Source organism: Gymnogyps californianus, chromosome 27, assembly GCF_018139145.2.
Source record: "Gymnogyps californianus isolate 813 chromosome 27, ASM1813914v2, whole genome shotgun sequence".
Taxonomy (NCBI): domain Eukaryota; kingdom Metazoa; phylum Chordata; class Aves; order Accipitriformes; family Cathartidae; genus Gymnogyps; species Gymnogyps californianus.
Window position 1 is genome coordinate 5,992,687 of NC_059497.1, and position 16,027 is coordinate 6,008,713.

The following is a 16,027-nucleotide window of genomic DNA, read 5'->3' on the forward strand; positions in this document are numbered from 1 at the left end:
CTGGGTTAGCTGGGAAGAGCCCAGAAGCCGGTAATGGTTTCTTACTATGATGCAGAGTCGTTAAGCTGATATTCTCTCGATCTGCTGAAGCAGGCCTGAACTCCAGCATCTCTCCATAACCGCTTAATCACGCCAGCTAGCTCAGCAGTCATCACGCCTTCCTCTGCGCTTCCAGCTAGTACAAACAACTGACGGGCATCGTCCTGCAGGAAGAGGGGAAATCAAAACAAGTGAGGATGTACACCCATTTATACCTTCACAAATGACAGCGAGGTTTAACGTCAGTAACGATCCTAGGGGCTGCCGCAACTGCTCTAAGGAGTCATGGTCCCCTCTCTCACGCTGTCTATCCAGTCTTCTCCCCCAAATCATCAAGTTATTTTTCTCCTGCAGTTAGAAAGGCAAATTCTGGGCAAGAAGGTCCAGCCCGTAGGGCAAGACGCACTGATTACGGGTGGCACACAACGCTTCTGTCACGCCATCGCTGCAGGGATCACCGCTCCAAAGTAACAGGCAGCATTCACATCGGAAACATGAAGTTTCAGTAACCTGGCGTAACATTTCAGAGAAGAGGTAAGAATGCCAACGTGCTACTATAGTAGCACTAACAATAGTGCTACTAAACTATAGAACTAAACAATAAATAATAGTTTTTAAACTGGAAAACCTCTATTACAGTATTGTACAGTATGGCGACAAGGAAAAGTTCAGTATCAGAAGCAAGCTTTGGATGATTATAGGTTTAAAGCTCAGAGGACTTCCCATTTGCTGCAATAGCTGTCAGAAGTAAGGGAGACCGATTTCTTAAAAACACATTTCATCAGGAGATGGGACGGACTGATCAGGATTTCAGTGTTTGCCCTAGAGCATGAAAAATTCTTCTCAGAAGTCTTAGAGCAGGACCTCACTCTTCTACAAGTTAACAAGCAGATTTTGAAAGTGAAAAACAGGCTGACCTACACCCCACACTGATGTTTATTTCTACGGTGATCAGACCTGCCAGCATCCTTTCGGGAGATGTAACAGACCTTTCACTATCCCAGCAAGTTCTCACCTTCAGACTGTCTCCTCCTAACATCCGCTCCTCTCACTTGAGCCCTAAATTGTACTGCCCAGCACGCACCTAAGCTCGGGCAAGAGTCAAGTCGGCGTGCTACTCCAAAGGGTACCTCCCTAGCACAAGCAACGGGCGCCTAAATTAACTTAATCAAGGTCTGAACTGCCACAACACAGAGGTGGACCTCAGTTACGAGTCTTTGCAGGTACAGCACGTATGGGTATGGTGCTATGCTGACAGGTCACTGCCGTGGTTTGCTGCGAGACAGTCGATTTGGTTACCCTTGGTCTTTTCCTAGGAAAGTGTGGCAAGTTGTTTGCCCTCCAGGGTGGATTGGGTCATGAGAAAATTCTTGGCACACAGCTCTTGTTCTGCTTTTGTGAAGCCAGCTAAGCCTGGGCAGGCCAACTGAGAAAGGAACTTGGATTTTAACATCTTCCTCCTTCCAGCTACATTAGCTAGGCTGAGATCACCAGTCAGCTTCAACAAGCACAGAGGAAAGGTGGAGGGGAATGCCAGGGAGGATTTGGAGCAGCAGCTGAACAACAGCCTAGGTTAACATGCAAGTGAAGATATGCCCTTCAGCCAGGATGCTTTATATCGTTAAGTTCCAAATATCTGCGGTTGCATCACAAAGAAACAGAGTAGGTTACTTCACTTACCATATATTAACTGTGAGCATGAGGAATTGGTGCCAGATAGCAAGAGTCACAGGCTGTGCAGCCACTGCCCTATGCTGATATACACAATTCCTTTCTCCGACAGATTTTTGGGAGTCCCTGACTTCCCATGCTGTCTGTGCCTTCCCCGCCACCACGGGGGTCAAGACTTCCTGACTTCAATCTTGAAGCGTTGCAGGTGAACACTAGTAACAGCCCAAGGAATCAGCAGAACTGGATGGGTGAGGAAAAGCAGGGCCTCAACCCCCCCAAAAAAAACTAAGAGGACAAGTACAAGTAGTGAAAGCGATTAGAATTTATTTGGCTCAGCTTAAAGATTAACTGGCATAATGCTGTGAAACACTACTGAAGACTGATGCCAAGCAATTTAAGCCAAAGCTGAGAATTTTGTTAAAAATTCAAATAGTTTAGACAAAAGTTTGGAGTTTTTTTTTTTTTTGAGCATTCAAACTACTAAAGGTTCTTACCTGTAACCTCAGTAAAATACTTGACACTTTGTGCTGGTAATATATTACAGATTATGAGAGGTCTTTCGCTATTGTATCTTGTAACAAACATATTTCCACTGCGAGTGTCATGGACTGAATTTCCAGGATTCATTAACAGAATTCACAGCACAGACTCAGACTAAGGGAAATAAGTGAAATACTTACTGCTCTGGCAACTTCCCCAAAGTCTATCTTTAGCCTTCCCATGGCTCTTATGATTGCAATGATGGACTGGATAGTATTGCTGTAGACAACTACTTTATATTGTTTGCATTCTTCCTCCGAGTAGCCATCCTCATGAATAATCCTGGAAGAAAACCAAGCCATCATTCCCAAGCCAAACCAGAAAGGCACCACAGATTTCTTATTTCATCTCGTACAAAAATGCAGTTTACATGCCTGTACTCTCACTTACTTCATCTGCTTCACAATGGTGCTTTTCCCAGACTCTCCAGCACCTGAAAAGCACAAAAAAAAAAAAGCCAGTTAGCAACCACATGAAATTAAAAGGAGAAGCGGAATGTACTCTTCCCAGTACCCACACAGAAGCTGACGGGGTCTGGAGTAAGATACTTCTTGAGCATTGCTGCTGGTAACAGAGCTCCGCAGCAGCTGCCCCAGCCCCTTGGGAGGGATCGCTGAAGAGCACATCCACAGGTACCTCCTTCCCGGGTTTTAACAACAGATGCTGACAGTCATTATGCATTCATCTGCTAAAAAAAAAAAAACATCAAACCTAGAATTTCTGAATTTCCAGAGCATACTTCTTGATCACTGAGGCTAGGTCCGAAAAACTGAGACAAGGATTTATCTAATAGCATATCTACCATCCCTCTCTTCCAGCTCAGTAACTACAGTCCAAGGTAGCCCTACAGCTAACTGCATCAACATCATCAGCTGCTACCCACCATCACCGAGCTGTGCAAGATAAAGGTATTAGCCTTAAATAAGCAGATGGATGCAATCACAGATCCCGGAGCATTTTTACAAGGAACATCAAATTCAGAAGCAATCTTGTGTGATATACAGTGGAAGGGAAGTAGACCCAGAACAGAGCTCAAAAGCATGCCCAAATTGCTCTTGCAGATCCAGGTGAAGCAGCTTAAGATGTTAAAGCCCAGAAACACGTTACCCTGTCAGAGCAGGAACACCAAAATGGATCTTGCAAGTTCCCTGGTCCACTTAGCACAAAGTCAGCCAAATGTTGCCCATCATCATTCAAACTAATGCGTTTTTTCCACAGTGGAAAGACTGGGTGCACTCCCACGATCCATTACTAGTGCATAGTGGTAAGCACACCGATATCACTCCTGAGCTAGATACCTCTTAAACAGCTCTGGCAAAATTCAAAGAAGATACCTGTCTAGACTTGAAGTGGCAACCAAGGCGTCTGTGAATCACCAGCAGGATGATCAGGGACCTGGGTTCCTGCTCTAACCCTCCAGCTGCCAACACTGGTTCCCACAGCCACTGCACAACTCGGGGATCTTCACCGTGGCACACCCATATGCATCCACCCACAGAACACGCAAGGCAAATTTTAATTGATTAACAAGCTCTATTCTGTATCATTTCCCACAATACAAGTACTATTATTCTGGGAAACTGAGGATAAAGAGACCCGTGGGTTTAGCTCGGAAATGAGCCTTTGCCACAGGATGATTTCCAGTTGAAATATCAGACCTGCAGGCTGTGGCACTTGGACACGCCTGCGTTGCAAACAGCCTTCCTTCAAAGAAAGGCAGAGAAACCTGGCTTGCCAAACCTCTGCAGACCTGGCGGGGCTGAGTTATCCCTGTCTGTCTGCAAAACAACAGCGAGTTAATCTGTTTTTCACCGCTTTTTCTCTTGAACTACAGAGCACTCACAAACCGCGTCCCCCTCCCACAGGCACAAGGCAGAAACCACCTTTGCACACCCATGCAGCAGCTGACACGCTTGCACAGCTCGGTGCAGCAGACGCCTACTCCGGGATTCAAAACCATCACATTATCACGGTTTACTGAGCTCTGCAGTCAGCAGCAGCTGAGCTGCGCTGCCTGCACGCATGCCTGTCCCAGCCGTGAAGCATGTGAAAGGCATGCACGGCGTTACTGCATGTCAGCAGAAGCGCAGGTCCTGGATTACTCTACCTCGTGAGACCGCAACACCAGGAGTTCACTGCAAACAAGCCTGACCCGCCGCTGGCTTCAGGGCTCCTCAGCCTAAAAGGCTCACTCTGAGCTGCAGAACTGGGTTTGCTGAAGGCAAAGGAATGAAGTTGAGCCTGCCTGGATTTGGATATATGACTCAAGAGATCCTGGATGCACTAAAAGACCCAAGCTCCCATTCACTTCTAGCATCAAGGCACCAGATGTCCCAGCCTGCAGAGTCTACGCAACGCAGCAGTGTGCTAACCCAGAACGGCATCGCTACAAGCAAGGCGAGCTTTGTTGGAAGAGAAAAATCATTTTTAGATTATCAGACCAACAGGAAAAAGACAACCAGCTTTCAGGGATGTCAGGCTGTGAGAACTGGGCTGTGCCATACTTCTCCAGGAAAAAAAAGCAGAAAAGCTTTCTGGTGCTACCTTTGTGAAGCATGGCTTCCAGGAAAGAGCTTCCCAAGCCTCTCACAACATCCAGAGAGGACAACACTGCATTCCAGTTTCATTCTCACATCCTTGAAGCCTCAGGAAGGCCAGCTCCTAGGAACAGCGCCATGAACAGGGTGTGAAAACAGCAGCCATTTTTAAAAAGCAGAATTCACTTCTTGGTCTCACAACTTCATGTCATATCAGCAGAGGACCCAAGAAATCAAACCCCTGAAGACAAGAGGTCGCTTTGTAGGGTTTGTGTTTGTGACAGGTACGAATTATTCCCTTGCTTGGAATTTTGTACACCTTTTACCCTGCTTATTTCACATTCCTTCAGGTTTTTTCCCCAATATCACTAGTAAAACTCTTTTGGCTGATAAGGGAATTAAAAGCACTGGCAGGAATGTTAAGGTGCAAGTTACAGCGGTGGCTGGGAAGGAGCAAACACAACTGCTGCTTTCTGAACAGTTACGCAACAGCCAGATACAAGCAGCACATTCACCAGTGAACAAGTTGTGCCAACCTGAGCCCAGACGCGTCGTCGGCAGGCAGGACTGAACGAGGACAACGCAGCCTTTACCACCACGCACTTGTATTTCCACTCCCAAGTTCATCCCGGTCAGTTCCCAGATGTTGACGAGGATTCCTGAGGATCCACTGCTGTGTTAAATTACAATGGGAAGTTTCCCCCAACATCAAACAAGGCCATTTTCAAGCTGAAGGTGCATTTCCTATTTGCACTTAGACAGCTTCAAACCAAACAAGCGGCCAAATATTTTTTTTTTTTACAGCTCTTGGTAGCTGAATAGAGCAGATGCAAATCAGCCTCTTCACACAGTACGAGCTTTCACAGTAGGACAAGTACTTTCATGGCAGGTTCTCAGGCCGCCAAACGGGAGGAAACGCAAGTCAAACGGTGCCTTAACTCATTATACCCATTTGCAGGTGTCACGGGGTTGTACCTCCATCATGGGGTGGGTGGACAAGGATTTCTGCTTCTCCGGATCCGTTTTGCACAAGAGAGTAGAGAGGCAACAAGAGAAACATGCTGGCGTTCAACGAACAGGGACCCAGTGCTTCTCCTGCACAGCTGCTGGGGGTGCCACGGCCAGGATATACATCGAAGAGCACTGACACCTTTAAATGCTGATTGCTCAGATACCGCCTTGAGTTTATTTGTCTCGACATCCCCCTCAAGGGACTGTAACACCAACAGCTGCCCCGCACAGCAGGAAAACTGTTTCCAAGACAGTGCATGTAGTGCCATTTAAATCAATTAGCCTTTAGTTTAGGTTGAAGGGTTACCAGATTAGAGCCTCTCATGACAAAATACTTCCAGGCTGCCAAGTTGAAATTCTTTGGTTTGCAGACATTTAACTTTTAAATTATTCCTAAGCATAAGGCAATTCAATTTTATTTTTCTTCCCTCAAGCCTTAAAGAAAAGCTATGGCCGGTTCAGCCTCAAGTAGAACAGGCAACATAAACTAGATTCCACCTTCAAAGCCATTCAAGAAGCATTAACAGGGATGAAACATGAAGGATGTTTTAAGCAGAATCTCCCAAAAATCTGCTCAGATGTTGGAGTTAACACCTTCCACCCAAGCAAATCCCGGGGCCTGAAGCACACTATGCCAGCAGGGCCCCCCGCTGCAGCCCGCAGCCAGCCACGGCGAGACGCCGTCTGAAACCAGCAGCTTGCAGGAAACATCCTTCCCTTTAGCAGGCAGTTTTTCTTTGGTTATCGCCTCTTCTCCCAGCTGCCAAGATGTCTGTGCCTCTCCTCCGGCTGGCACGGATTTTTAACAGAGATGGCATCAAGAAGGACTTGGGAATATCTGTGTGCTCGTGCTACGGCTTCTCGGGCACTCAGCACAGCAGCATTTGTGGTCAGATGTGAAAATATTAACGCTCTATAGACTCAGCACTTCCACCCTGGGAGGAACACAAAACCTCTTCTTTATTTTCACAGGCGTCTTCCACATTCCCTGTATTAAGGTGCTGCAATTTGAAAGCTTCGGTGTCCCAAAACAGCAGCGTTCAACCCAAAGTCCCAACAGCGGGAATTCAGGAGAGACTTTTGAACATAAATTCTCTGGCTTTCATTTCTCATCGTCACATTTGCTGTCATTTCCTCCTTAGATTATCTTAAAATAATCTGCTGCTGCAGCAGGCAATGCTGAACTTGTACTACCTGTCATCTGACTGACAAAACAATATCAGATACAATTATTCCATGACAACATAGCCAAGTTGGTTATACAACACTAATTCAAACCATATTCAGTTAACTCCTTCCCTTCTCATTTCAAACCCCCCACTTCAGTGGAGTTTAAAAGAGCAGCAATCCACCCGCTCAGAGGAAAGAGGGCTGGTTACTCACCCTATTACTTCAAAGGGACCAGCATAGGTAGGAAATAGCGACCCACATCCTCTAAACCTCTCTCCTTACCAACATACAACCCAGAACCGGCTCCTACAGCACACGCTGATGGCAGTCATAGCTACAAGGGCACGGCCAAGCAGTAAGCCACCTCCTCTGGGGGGTTATTCCTAAAGGAGTTTTTCTTGATGTTCCAGGTCCTCTCCCAGACTCACTCCCTACTCCTGCAAGAGCCATCCAGACAAGGGACCTCATTAAACAGTCATTTAAAAACGTCTGCCCTCCAGCTCCGTAATCATTTGCTGGGAGCTCCTGCTGGGGTGGCAGCTGCTTGCCGATGAGATGGCCAACGTCACACACGGTCTCATCTCAATTGCTCAGAAAAAAAAAAAGCATTAACGCTGCCCTGGTCTATTCTGAGATACCTGTACTACATCCTCCCACACAGCGTAAGGCTTTTTCAGGGGCCTCTCTTACTCTGTGCCTATGCTTTTACTCTTACCTTACCCACACCCCAGACAAGGTCCACAATTATTTGCATTTTACTCTTACTTTCCAGCCCTAGCTTCAACATCTCCAGGTCTCGCTTCTGTTCTTTGACACTTGAAACTTCTCTAAACATTTGCAGATGTACGCACCGCGCAAGCTGCTAGTCTCCTTTTTCCAACTCACTGGAGTGGCTGTAAAGGGTTTGCATAAAGAGATCCATATTGGACCTACTTGGTAAACAGCTTTTAATCTGCACCCTTTGTTCCCTGCTATCATGCAGCTTCATTTACCCTGATGCATGGTGTTTACACTTACAGTGTGGCTTAGGCCTTCTGTCACGTACCTTTAGTATGGGGGAAAAAAGAAAAAGAGGAGGAACTTAAATGCTACTGAAACACTGCTCCAACCTACAGAAAACCAATGCTTCGCATTAGAAATTAAGATGACGAGTGCAAGTGGATAGAGTTACATTGAAATTCTTACGCACTCCGCAGGCAAAGCACCCAGCCTCTGGGATCGCAGGCAGGGACCAGATGGGGAGCTAGAAAGAGTTCAAAAATCATGAAATATGACACCATATCTTACTGGGTTCAAAAAATACGAAAGCCAGAGCATTACTGGGATGTTTCTCACTGTAAAAGGAAAAGCAAACCTTTCCTTTTTGCTCTGATTAGCACAGCTACACAGGGATCACATTTCGTCACAAGAAACTGAGGCTGACCTAAGCAGGGATGTCGTAACTCCATGGAAAAATTGTTTCAAAAGTCTTAACTTCTCTTTTCCCAAATTAGCAGCAAGGAACCTATTTATCCATATCCCCACTTGCACACCCTAGACACGAAGAGCAGCTAATCTGTCAAAAGGATTTGCTGCTTTTTGTCGCAGCGGCTTGCCCCACTTGATCGATGCACGCTCTGCAAGAATTCAGTGAAGTCCTTGCTCTTCAACAGGTCCTTCAGCTAGCAACCCTTCCCTCCAGACACCAGCCCGAGCCGGGAGGCACCGCAGCTCCTGCAAACCCCCGGAGCTCACCCCAAACCATCCGAATAACACCCCAAGTGCTTAGGGGAGAGCTTGGCACCATCAGACAGCGCTGAACTCCCTTCTGCTCAAAGGCTGGCAAGCCCTGTATGAAGTCCTACAGCCAGATCCCCTTTTCCCTCTGGAGGGGGAAGGGAGAGGGGAAGGAACCTGAGCAGCTTTCAAGCCGTATTAGTACTGGCCCTGGGAGAGCGATGCATACAAAGGGGGGAAGTTATCACCCAACCACTTCCCCCAAGGAAGCCAGAGGCTTTCCTGTAGCAGGAGACGGGAAGCCAAGCAACTCGGCATGTCCACGCGCTGGAGATTACAGGGAAGAGAACAACAAGCAAGCTACCAAAACACAGCTTAGACGGGGAATTACAGGTCTACGCAACTACGCGCTGGATAAAATGTTTGCTTTTAAACCAATTACTTCTTAATTCACCCTGCTTGGAAAACAAGGAAGGTAGGTCAAAGACTACCTACGTCTTCCAGACACGAGCACCCGGCTCACTGCTTCAGAAGGTACTAACAATCTTATTTTAAGTGCTTTTTTTCTAAAGCCGTATCAAAACTGCATTAAACTGTACTTCAGGTGAGGAATTTTTTCCCCCCCCAATTAAGGGGAAAAGCCCTGCAGCATCTGAAAGTTTCTGAAGAGAAACCAGGTCACTGCTGAAAAATTCTTACTAGAGACACAGAAGAGATGCACCTGGAATATCCATTAAAGTGCAAGCAAGGAAGGCAAAAATTAGCAGACTGACATGTTTCTGATTTCTAGCCTCTAGAGGAGAGCGTGCACAGCTTGTAACTACAGCAACAGCCCGTATCGGCTTTAAAAATCCCAGCAGGGGTTTGGCAGAAACTTTGCCAGACCATTCCTGAGGCAGGATGATGCTGCAACCCTTGCTGAACTCTGAAATCCACGGGAATTTCTCAGTGTTTCCAATATCCCCTCTTAAACAGCTCGGGAATAACCCCAGACATTTCACTTGAAGAGCCTGAAGCTGCAGGGCTGAGTTACAGACCTGGGAAGACGACACGACCCTTTCGTGCTAAGGTGCAGCTACGAAGTGACACTGAATCGCCTGGCTGTGGTTAGAGCCCACCTGCAAAACCCAAAAACCAAACAATCTTCCCTCTGACAGACTAAAAAGGGGCCAAAGCAACGGTACGACAAAGCTGTCAGGAGTCCAGACCCTAAAATATCAGGGGATCCATTGCAAGCCTAAACTCTGATGGATATCTCCCTGATAAAACAGATGTTTCCTTTTGTCAACGTTTATCCAACATCCCACCCTAACAAGTGAACATGAATCCCTCCCCTTATACACAAACACACTCCTAAGGTAGTTTTCCACAATGCTGCCCTCCTGGTTTGTATTCCACCTGGAAAGGCTCTTAGACACCCCGCACACCCTCCTGCAGCCCTCGTACCTGTGCGGCCGCATTTCTGGAAAGCTGAACTATCAGGTCCTCTTCCCCTTTGCCACTTCCCTCCTGGTTTCCAACCTCACGATGCTGAATTCAAATGCTGACATCCCCACCTTCTTGCATGTGTATTTCTAAGCAAGGGTAAGCTGCCATGCCTGCTAACATTCGTCCCATCTCCCCTCGTTGAGATTTTTTGTCTCAATGCACCCCTGGAAAGCTCTTAGATCTCACAAGGCCAAGAGGGGTTCAACAAACTACAGAATCAAAGGCAGTGAGAGAGCTGCGCTGGGAATCAGGAAAAGGGGAAAAAACGTCACAGAAAGGAGCAGAAGTTTCATACCACCAGGCCTCAAAAATACAGCTATTGTTAGAAAAGTCAACAGGAACCGGGACGGCTTAGGTTGACACTTACGCTTTTACAAGAATAACTACACATCGGAAAAAACAATATATACAAATAAAATAGGGCATATGGGCTGACTAAAGCTTAACTTTGGAGCTAAGAGGAGCCAATGTTACAGGACAAACCACTTGAAGTTCTCGCTGTCTCTGGATGAAATAAAAACGGAGGGTTGTTTAAGGAATGCCATTTTGAAAACATCAGTAACACGAGCCCTAGGATCACTTCAACAGGCTTTCAAACGAAACACAGCGTACTGCTTTGCCTGCTGGCTCACCTGGGCTACAGCTGATACAGTTTTTTTTCCCCCCGAGAAGGCACCTGGAAGATGCTCAGGAACAGCAGCAGCCCCAGAGGAGGATTTCCCAACACGGAGGCGAGCGATGCAAGAGCTGTGTCAGGGTGGCTCTGGCCTGGCCAGCCCAGCCCGTGAACCGCCCTCTGGTACGCGCCGAGGAGCCACACGTTTCCACTTGACTTTCACATGCTCACAACAGATCACAGGCACTTCATGCTGCATGCAATCGCATTTATTTTCCATATGAATCTAATAACGTCCCCATATGAAAAAGTCAGGGAAAGAATTAGTCTGACATGTATCATTCAGCCATTCAATAAGCCTTAAAATGTTGTTTGCGTAAGCCAGAAAAATTAAGACTTGAAACCATAAAACTGTAAACGCCTCAGTGATGAACATTAACCCCTGAGCACCCAAGCATTATGTTTTATAAGCCTTTTCGGGTTTGCCTTGAAACTGTTAGGGCATTAGCCTTGTTTTACTTAAAGGCTCCGAACATGTAATGATTGCCTTAAAGATTCTGCAGAGATTTTTAACAGGTGCCTTACAAGAGAAAGCCTTCGAGCACTTGGCATGGCGACTGCCTCCACGCAGGGCAGCGCCAAGGCCAAAGCGCACCTCTCAAACCAAGAGAGCATGCCACGAGTCGGTGCCAGCATGGGGAGAGACCAGCAACCAATTTCATCTGCAGCATTTAAAGCAGACATCATACCACATCACAGCCTAACGGCACCAAGGGACTGGGAAATGCTGGGTTCAAAGCACCAGCTCCACTTCACGCTGGAGTGTGGTTAAAAACATCCCGTGACCATTCAGAAGACCCCAGGAATTCTGCACCAGTCCTGCCGACCACCGGGAAACACTGGGCTGGCGGAGCTAGCCGCCTGCTAACGCACAGTCACCCACACACAGATCTGAGTGACCATCGATGTCACCGAGAAATTGCTTAAGGAGTTGCAGAAATAGGCACAAAATCATGCAATTACAAAATTAAAGAGGTTAAGAAAGTTTTTTTCCTGATAAAATTAAAGATAGAAACTGGAAAAAGGAAATAAAGGCTAGTCTTGGAAGGCAGGCAGATTGGTTTTTTCCCCTCCTTGCATGGCTGTTGCACTAGATCTTAATGACCGTGTAAACTTGCAGAGGCACAGCTAAGTAAGAGGACAACTGGTTTACAACCACTTGTAGCCATGAAGTGGACAGAGAGCAACTGTTGATCTTCCTCCGCTGTCATCCCTCAAGCACCTTGCCTTGCTCTAAATCTGCAAGACAATAAATGTCAACACAGTGACTCCACAAGCAAGTCTTCTGGTGACTACAGGAGTACTGGTCCTACAGGGGATGGTCTTCGGCACTCAAAACTGCAAGGCTAGTGTGCAATAGCATTTGGGTGACAGCATGAACATGCTGAACTTTGGCAACGTCCCTTTTTACCTTTGATACAAAATAATTTCTTGTACAAAAAGCTATTTTCATCCACGGCCAGAATCAAATCAAAGTTCAAATCCAATTTAGGAGAGGGACGCTAACAACCGCGTTACCTAACCCGGACTCTGCAGCGCAGCCGCCACCAGCCCAGGGAAGAAGGGCTGTCACAACTGAAACTGCTGATAGCCACAAACCCAAACGCATGAGAAAACATTTCCCTGGTGGAAACGAAGCCTTTCGTTCCCACCATGAAGTGGTCAACTGGCCCAAGGGTGAGAATTGTAAATACCAGCTCTGCCCTTCTCCTCCGTGAAGCCAGCACCAGCTACGCTCATGGTAGGATGCCATAACTACCTGCACCATCGCCAGCAACCTGTATCCTAAATGCTCACCAAGGGAGCCCTGAATTCCCTCCTCCCCAACCAGAGCGTTCAAATCCTTTCCGAAGTCAGCTGCAAACACCTTGTCCTCTTCAGGAAAAGGCCCCTCTGCTGCATTTTAAGCTACGCAGCGAAGAGCCAGCCCGGGACTTCTGGTTTGCAGTTGTTTTTGCAGCTCTTTGAACAACACTCCTGGGAGTGTTTTAAACTAATTGCGCCTGCTGTTGAGCGGCGTGGACTCGAGACACCCACTGATAGGCAACACGCTGCCGCGATGTGTCTTTTGGCTGAGGATCAAATGAACATCTCTCCTGGCTGGGTCTCCTGGGCACCCCTTGCTCACTGACAGCTCCTTATGTTCAGACCTATGTTTTTATGTTCTTTACATTCAGACCTAAGTGTAAGCATGAGGAGCAGCTTCCAGCGAAGCGCTGCAGCGCGTCACAAACGCAGCAAACATCTTCCCTAACCTGCCGTGAGAGTCGTGCTGAAGATGCACTCCACGGCAGCTTTTTCATCCTCCGAATGCCATGGAATAACGCAGTAATACCAATCCTTCTCGGGCAGGATTCACACAAGTGGATGCTCTTACAGAGATACAGGATAAAAAGGCACCGCCCGGGCTGCTTGGATACAAGCACGGGTGGAATAAAACAGAGAAAGGCCTATAAAATGGGAATTATATCAGAAAGCAACAGATGGCTTGGAAGGGGAGGGAATGTTGGGGAGAGAGGGATTTGGAAAAGATTTTCATTAGCCTGGTCTCCCAAGTATCAAGTTTCTTCTTGTGATGTGCCTGTTTTTAAAAAGTCAAACATCCACTGAATCTGATGCAGGGACAACAGTCCTGAGTTGTTAAAAACACTTATCAAAATAAGCAGCCGGGTAGGGAACAGACTGTTAGTTCTCCCGCTGAGGGAAAAGCTCATTCCTCAAACACGAGGGAGCTCGCAGCGGACAGAGACCCCAAAACACAAAACTACAGGAGGCTGAGCTCCACCGGCGCCTCCGCTTGCCCCAGAATTTGGATCCTGTTCGTTGTTTGTTTTTAAAGATAACCCAGCCAGTGCCACCCTGGTAACGAGGGAAGGTTAAACGAGGCAGAGAAGTTACCAAACACCAACTGAGAAAACATGAAATAAGAGACAGGCATCGGATCGCCGCCATCGCCGGTACCCGTGGGGGAACAAAAGGTGACGGCACAGAGGCGGGGTATCACCCGAGTCTCCTCAACCGGTTTATGAAGAGCACGCTAGAAAAATAATCAGCATCTGTCGGTCATTTCAGATGCAAACTGTGTTTAAGTCATTAAGAGACACTGTTCAATCCCACTTGCGTGTGAGGAGCAAGTATCTTATGTATCCAAAGTTGAGCATCGTGCCTTTACAGCTATAGTTACTTAAAAAAGCCACGTTCTAATTAAAAAAATTCTTCTTCACAGCACACTCTCCTCTTCCGAGAAAAGTCATTTCAATGCTCTGCCTCAGAATTTAATGAAACTTGAACCATGTCCAGAGGGCTCTTGGAGGATAGGATGAAATCCCAATTCCCCTGCCAGTCACTCCATCTGTAGCTGAGCTGTGTGTTATAAATTGTCTGTCCTCAGCTCCCAGTGCTGGGCCCAAACACACTTGTCTGTGTCTTTACACAAGCACGTGATGTACACGCAACCCAGGCAGCATCAGCCAGACGGAAGAAGTCCCATCCCACAGCTGGCTAATGGCGTCGGATGTGACATCGTGCAGAAAACAGAAGTTTGCACCTCCGCAGCAGCATCCAGCGTGGCAAGATGGTCTCTTTTCCGAGCTGCAGTTGCCCTGATTAAATCACAGCCGGCTCCTCGAAAAACTAGCGAGGTTAAGTCACTCCAAAGAATGATTGTTTTGTAGATAAGAAACATTTTGCCTGCCCTGCATCTGTTGGTGGGCGAAGGGCAGAACTGAAGACCAAGCAGAAGGTACACAGAGATATTGTGCTTGATCCTCACCCAGGCAGGTGGGAAAACACGGCTGTAAGCTGTACCTCTGGCATCTGAAGACAGGGAAATACCAGCACCAAGACAGATACTACCTCCACCTCAGTAGAGGACAAGCACATCGGGTCCTCCAAAAAGTTCAAAGCACAGACAAGAAGCGCTGTGTCTTCAGAAAGAAGATCTGACCCATTATCAAATCGCTTCACGCGTTCTCCGCTGGGAAGCGGTCACCAGATGGCTGTGACACTTCTGCACGAAGATCGGGATGTCTCAGACGTCAAGAGCACCTTTCACAGCCCGAGCTGGGAGTCAGGCACTGAAGTGATCTCATCACAACTCCCACCGGTTGCCTCTTCAAGCTAATTGGATTGAGGTATTTAATTTTTTGTCTTATGAAAACGCAACTCGGGGCTGAGCCCGACTGCTGCATGTGTGAGAAAAATCTTCACGTGGCCGAGTCACAAGATACGCACCATGTACCTCGGAGAGCTGGCGGGAGGAAAGCTCCAGATAGCTCCAAGATCAGAGAGGCCAACGGCTCCCTGCAGCTCCCCCAAGCAGGGTCCCGACGTCAGCTCCAGCAGCCTCAGCTGGGGAGGATGCTCGGAGCAGCGGCCACCGCTGCGGGGCCAGGACAACCCGAGCTGGAGACCTACGTCCAACCTCAGAGCTTCACGTCACCCTTCAAAGGGCATTAAGCAGCTCCAGAGCCAAGGAGCGGCCAGGTCGGACACCCTGACGGTCCCTCTGAAATAGGGACCCGCAACAAAGGTGCTGTGCTACTAGAAAAGCTACTTCTGGTTAACGATATTATAAATAGCAGCAACAGCTTTGCCCTGATTTGCATCCCTAGAAGGCACTTTTCTATGTTTGACCAAAACACAACCAAATCTTATTAAGCACCAGTGCTGAGGAAGCTTTGGTGAATTTGGGGGAAAAAAGGTTGGAAAAATCAGTCTCAGAAAAAAGCTGAGGCCTCCAGGAGCAGCAGAGCTTGCAGTTTGCTTGGTTAGTTATGTAGATGAAGGCTATTTTAGCACAAACTTATGCTTTTAATTATTTTTGCATGAATTAGCAGGACCGCTTCAACATAATTACACAGAGTATCTAAACCCAGTGAAATTGCAACAGGCTGAATAACGGTGTGTTTTAGGCACAAACAGTTCAACGCTGGCTGCACCCGCGCAGCCGGAGCCACAGAAATGCCATTTGCACAGGCCAGTCGGGGCAGAGAAGCAAAACTGGCTGGATTTGGCAACGGGACAACTCTGTGCATCCAGCAACGAGCTTTGTCACTTGATGTCACACAAACCCACCTCTCCCGAGACACAGCCCGGCACAACGTGCCAGACCTTCTGAAAGGCGCCGGAGAGCAGAGCTAAGGATACAGGCTAGCACCTAAACTAACCAGGAAGGATT

General features: G+C 47.5%; 1 protein-coding gene across 1 annotated transcript in view; it reads right to left on the reverse strand.

The window, feature by feature from the left end:
• Nucleotides 1-16,027, reverse strand: part of LOC127026358 (guanine nucleotide-binding protein G(i) subunit alpha-3) — a 378,524-nt gene that overhangs the window by 12,277 nt on the left and 350,220 nt on the right. The window contains exons 2-4 of the mRNA XM_050911558.1: nt 2,641-2,684; nt 2,391-2,532; nt 46-203 (exon numbers count right to left, since the gene is read on the reverse strand). Coding sequence (XP_050767515.1) covers nt 46-203; nt 2,391-2,532; nt 2,641-2,645 — 305 coding nt within the window. The 5' untranslated portion in view covers nt 2,646-2,684. The remainder of the gene's footprint in view (nt 1-45; nt 204-2,390; nt 2,533-2,640; nt 2,685-16,027) is intronic.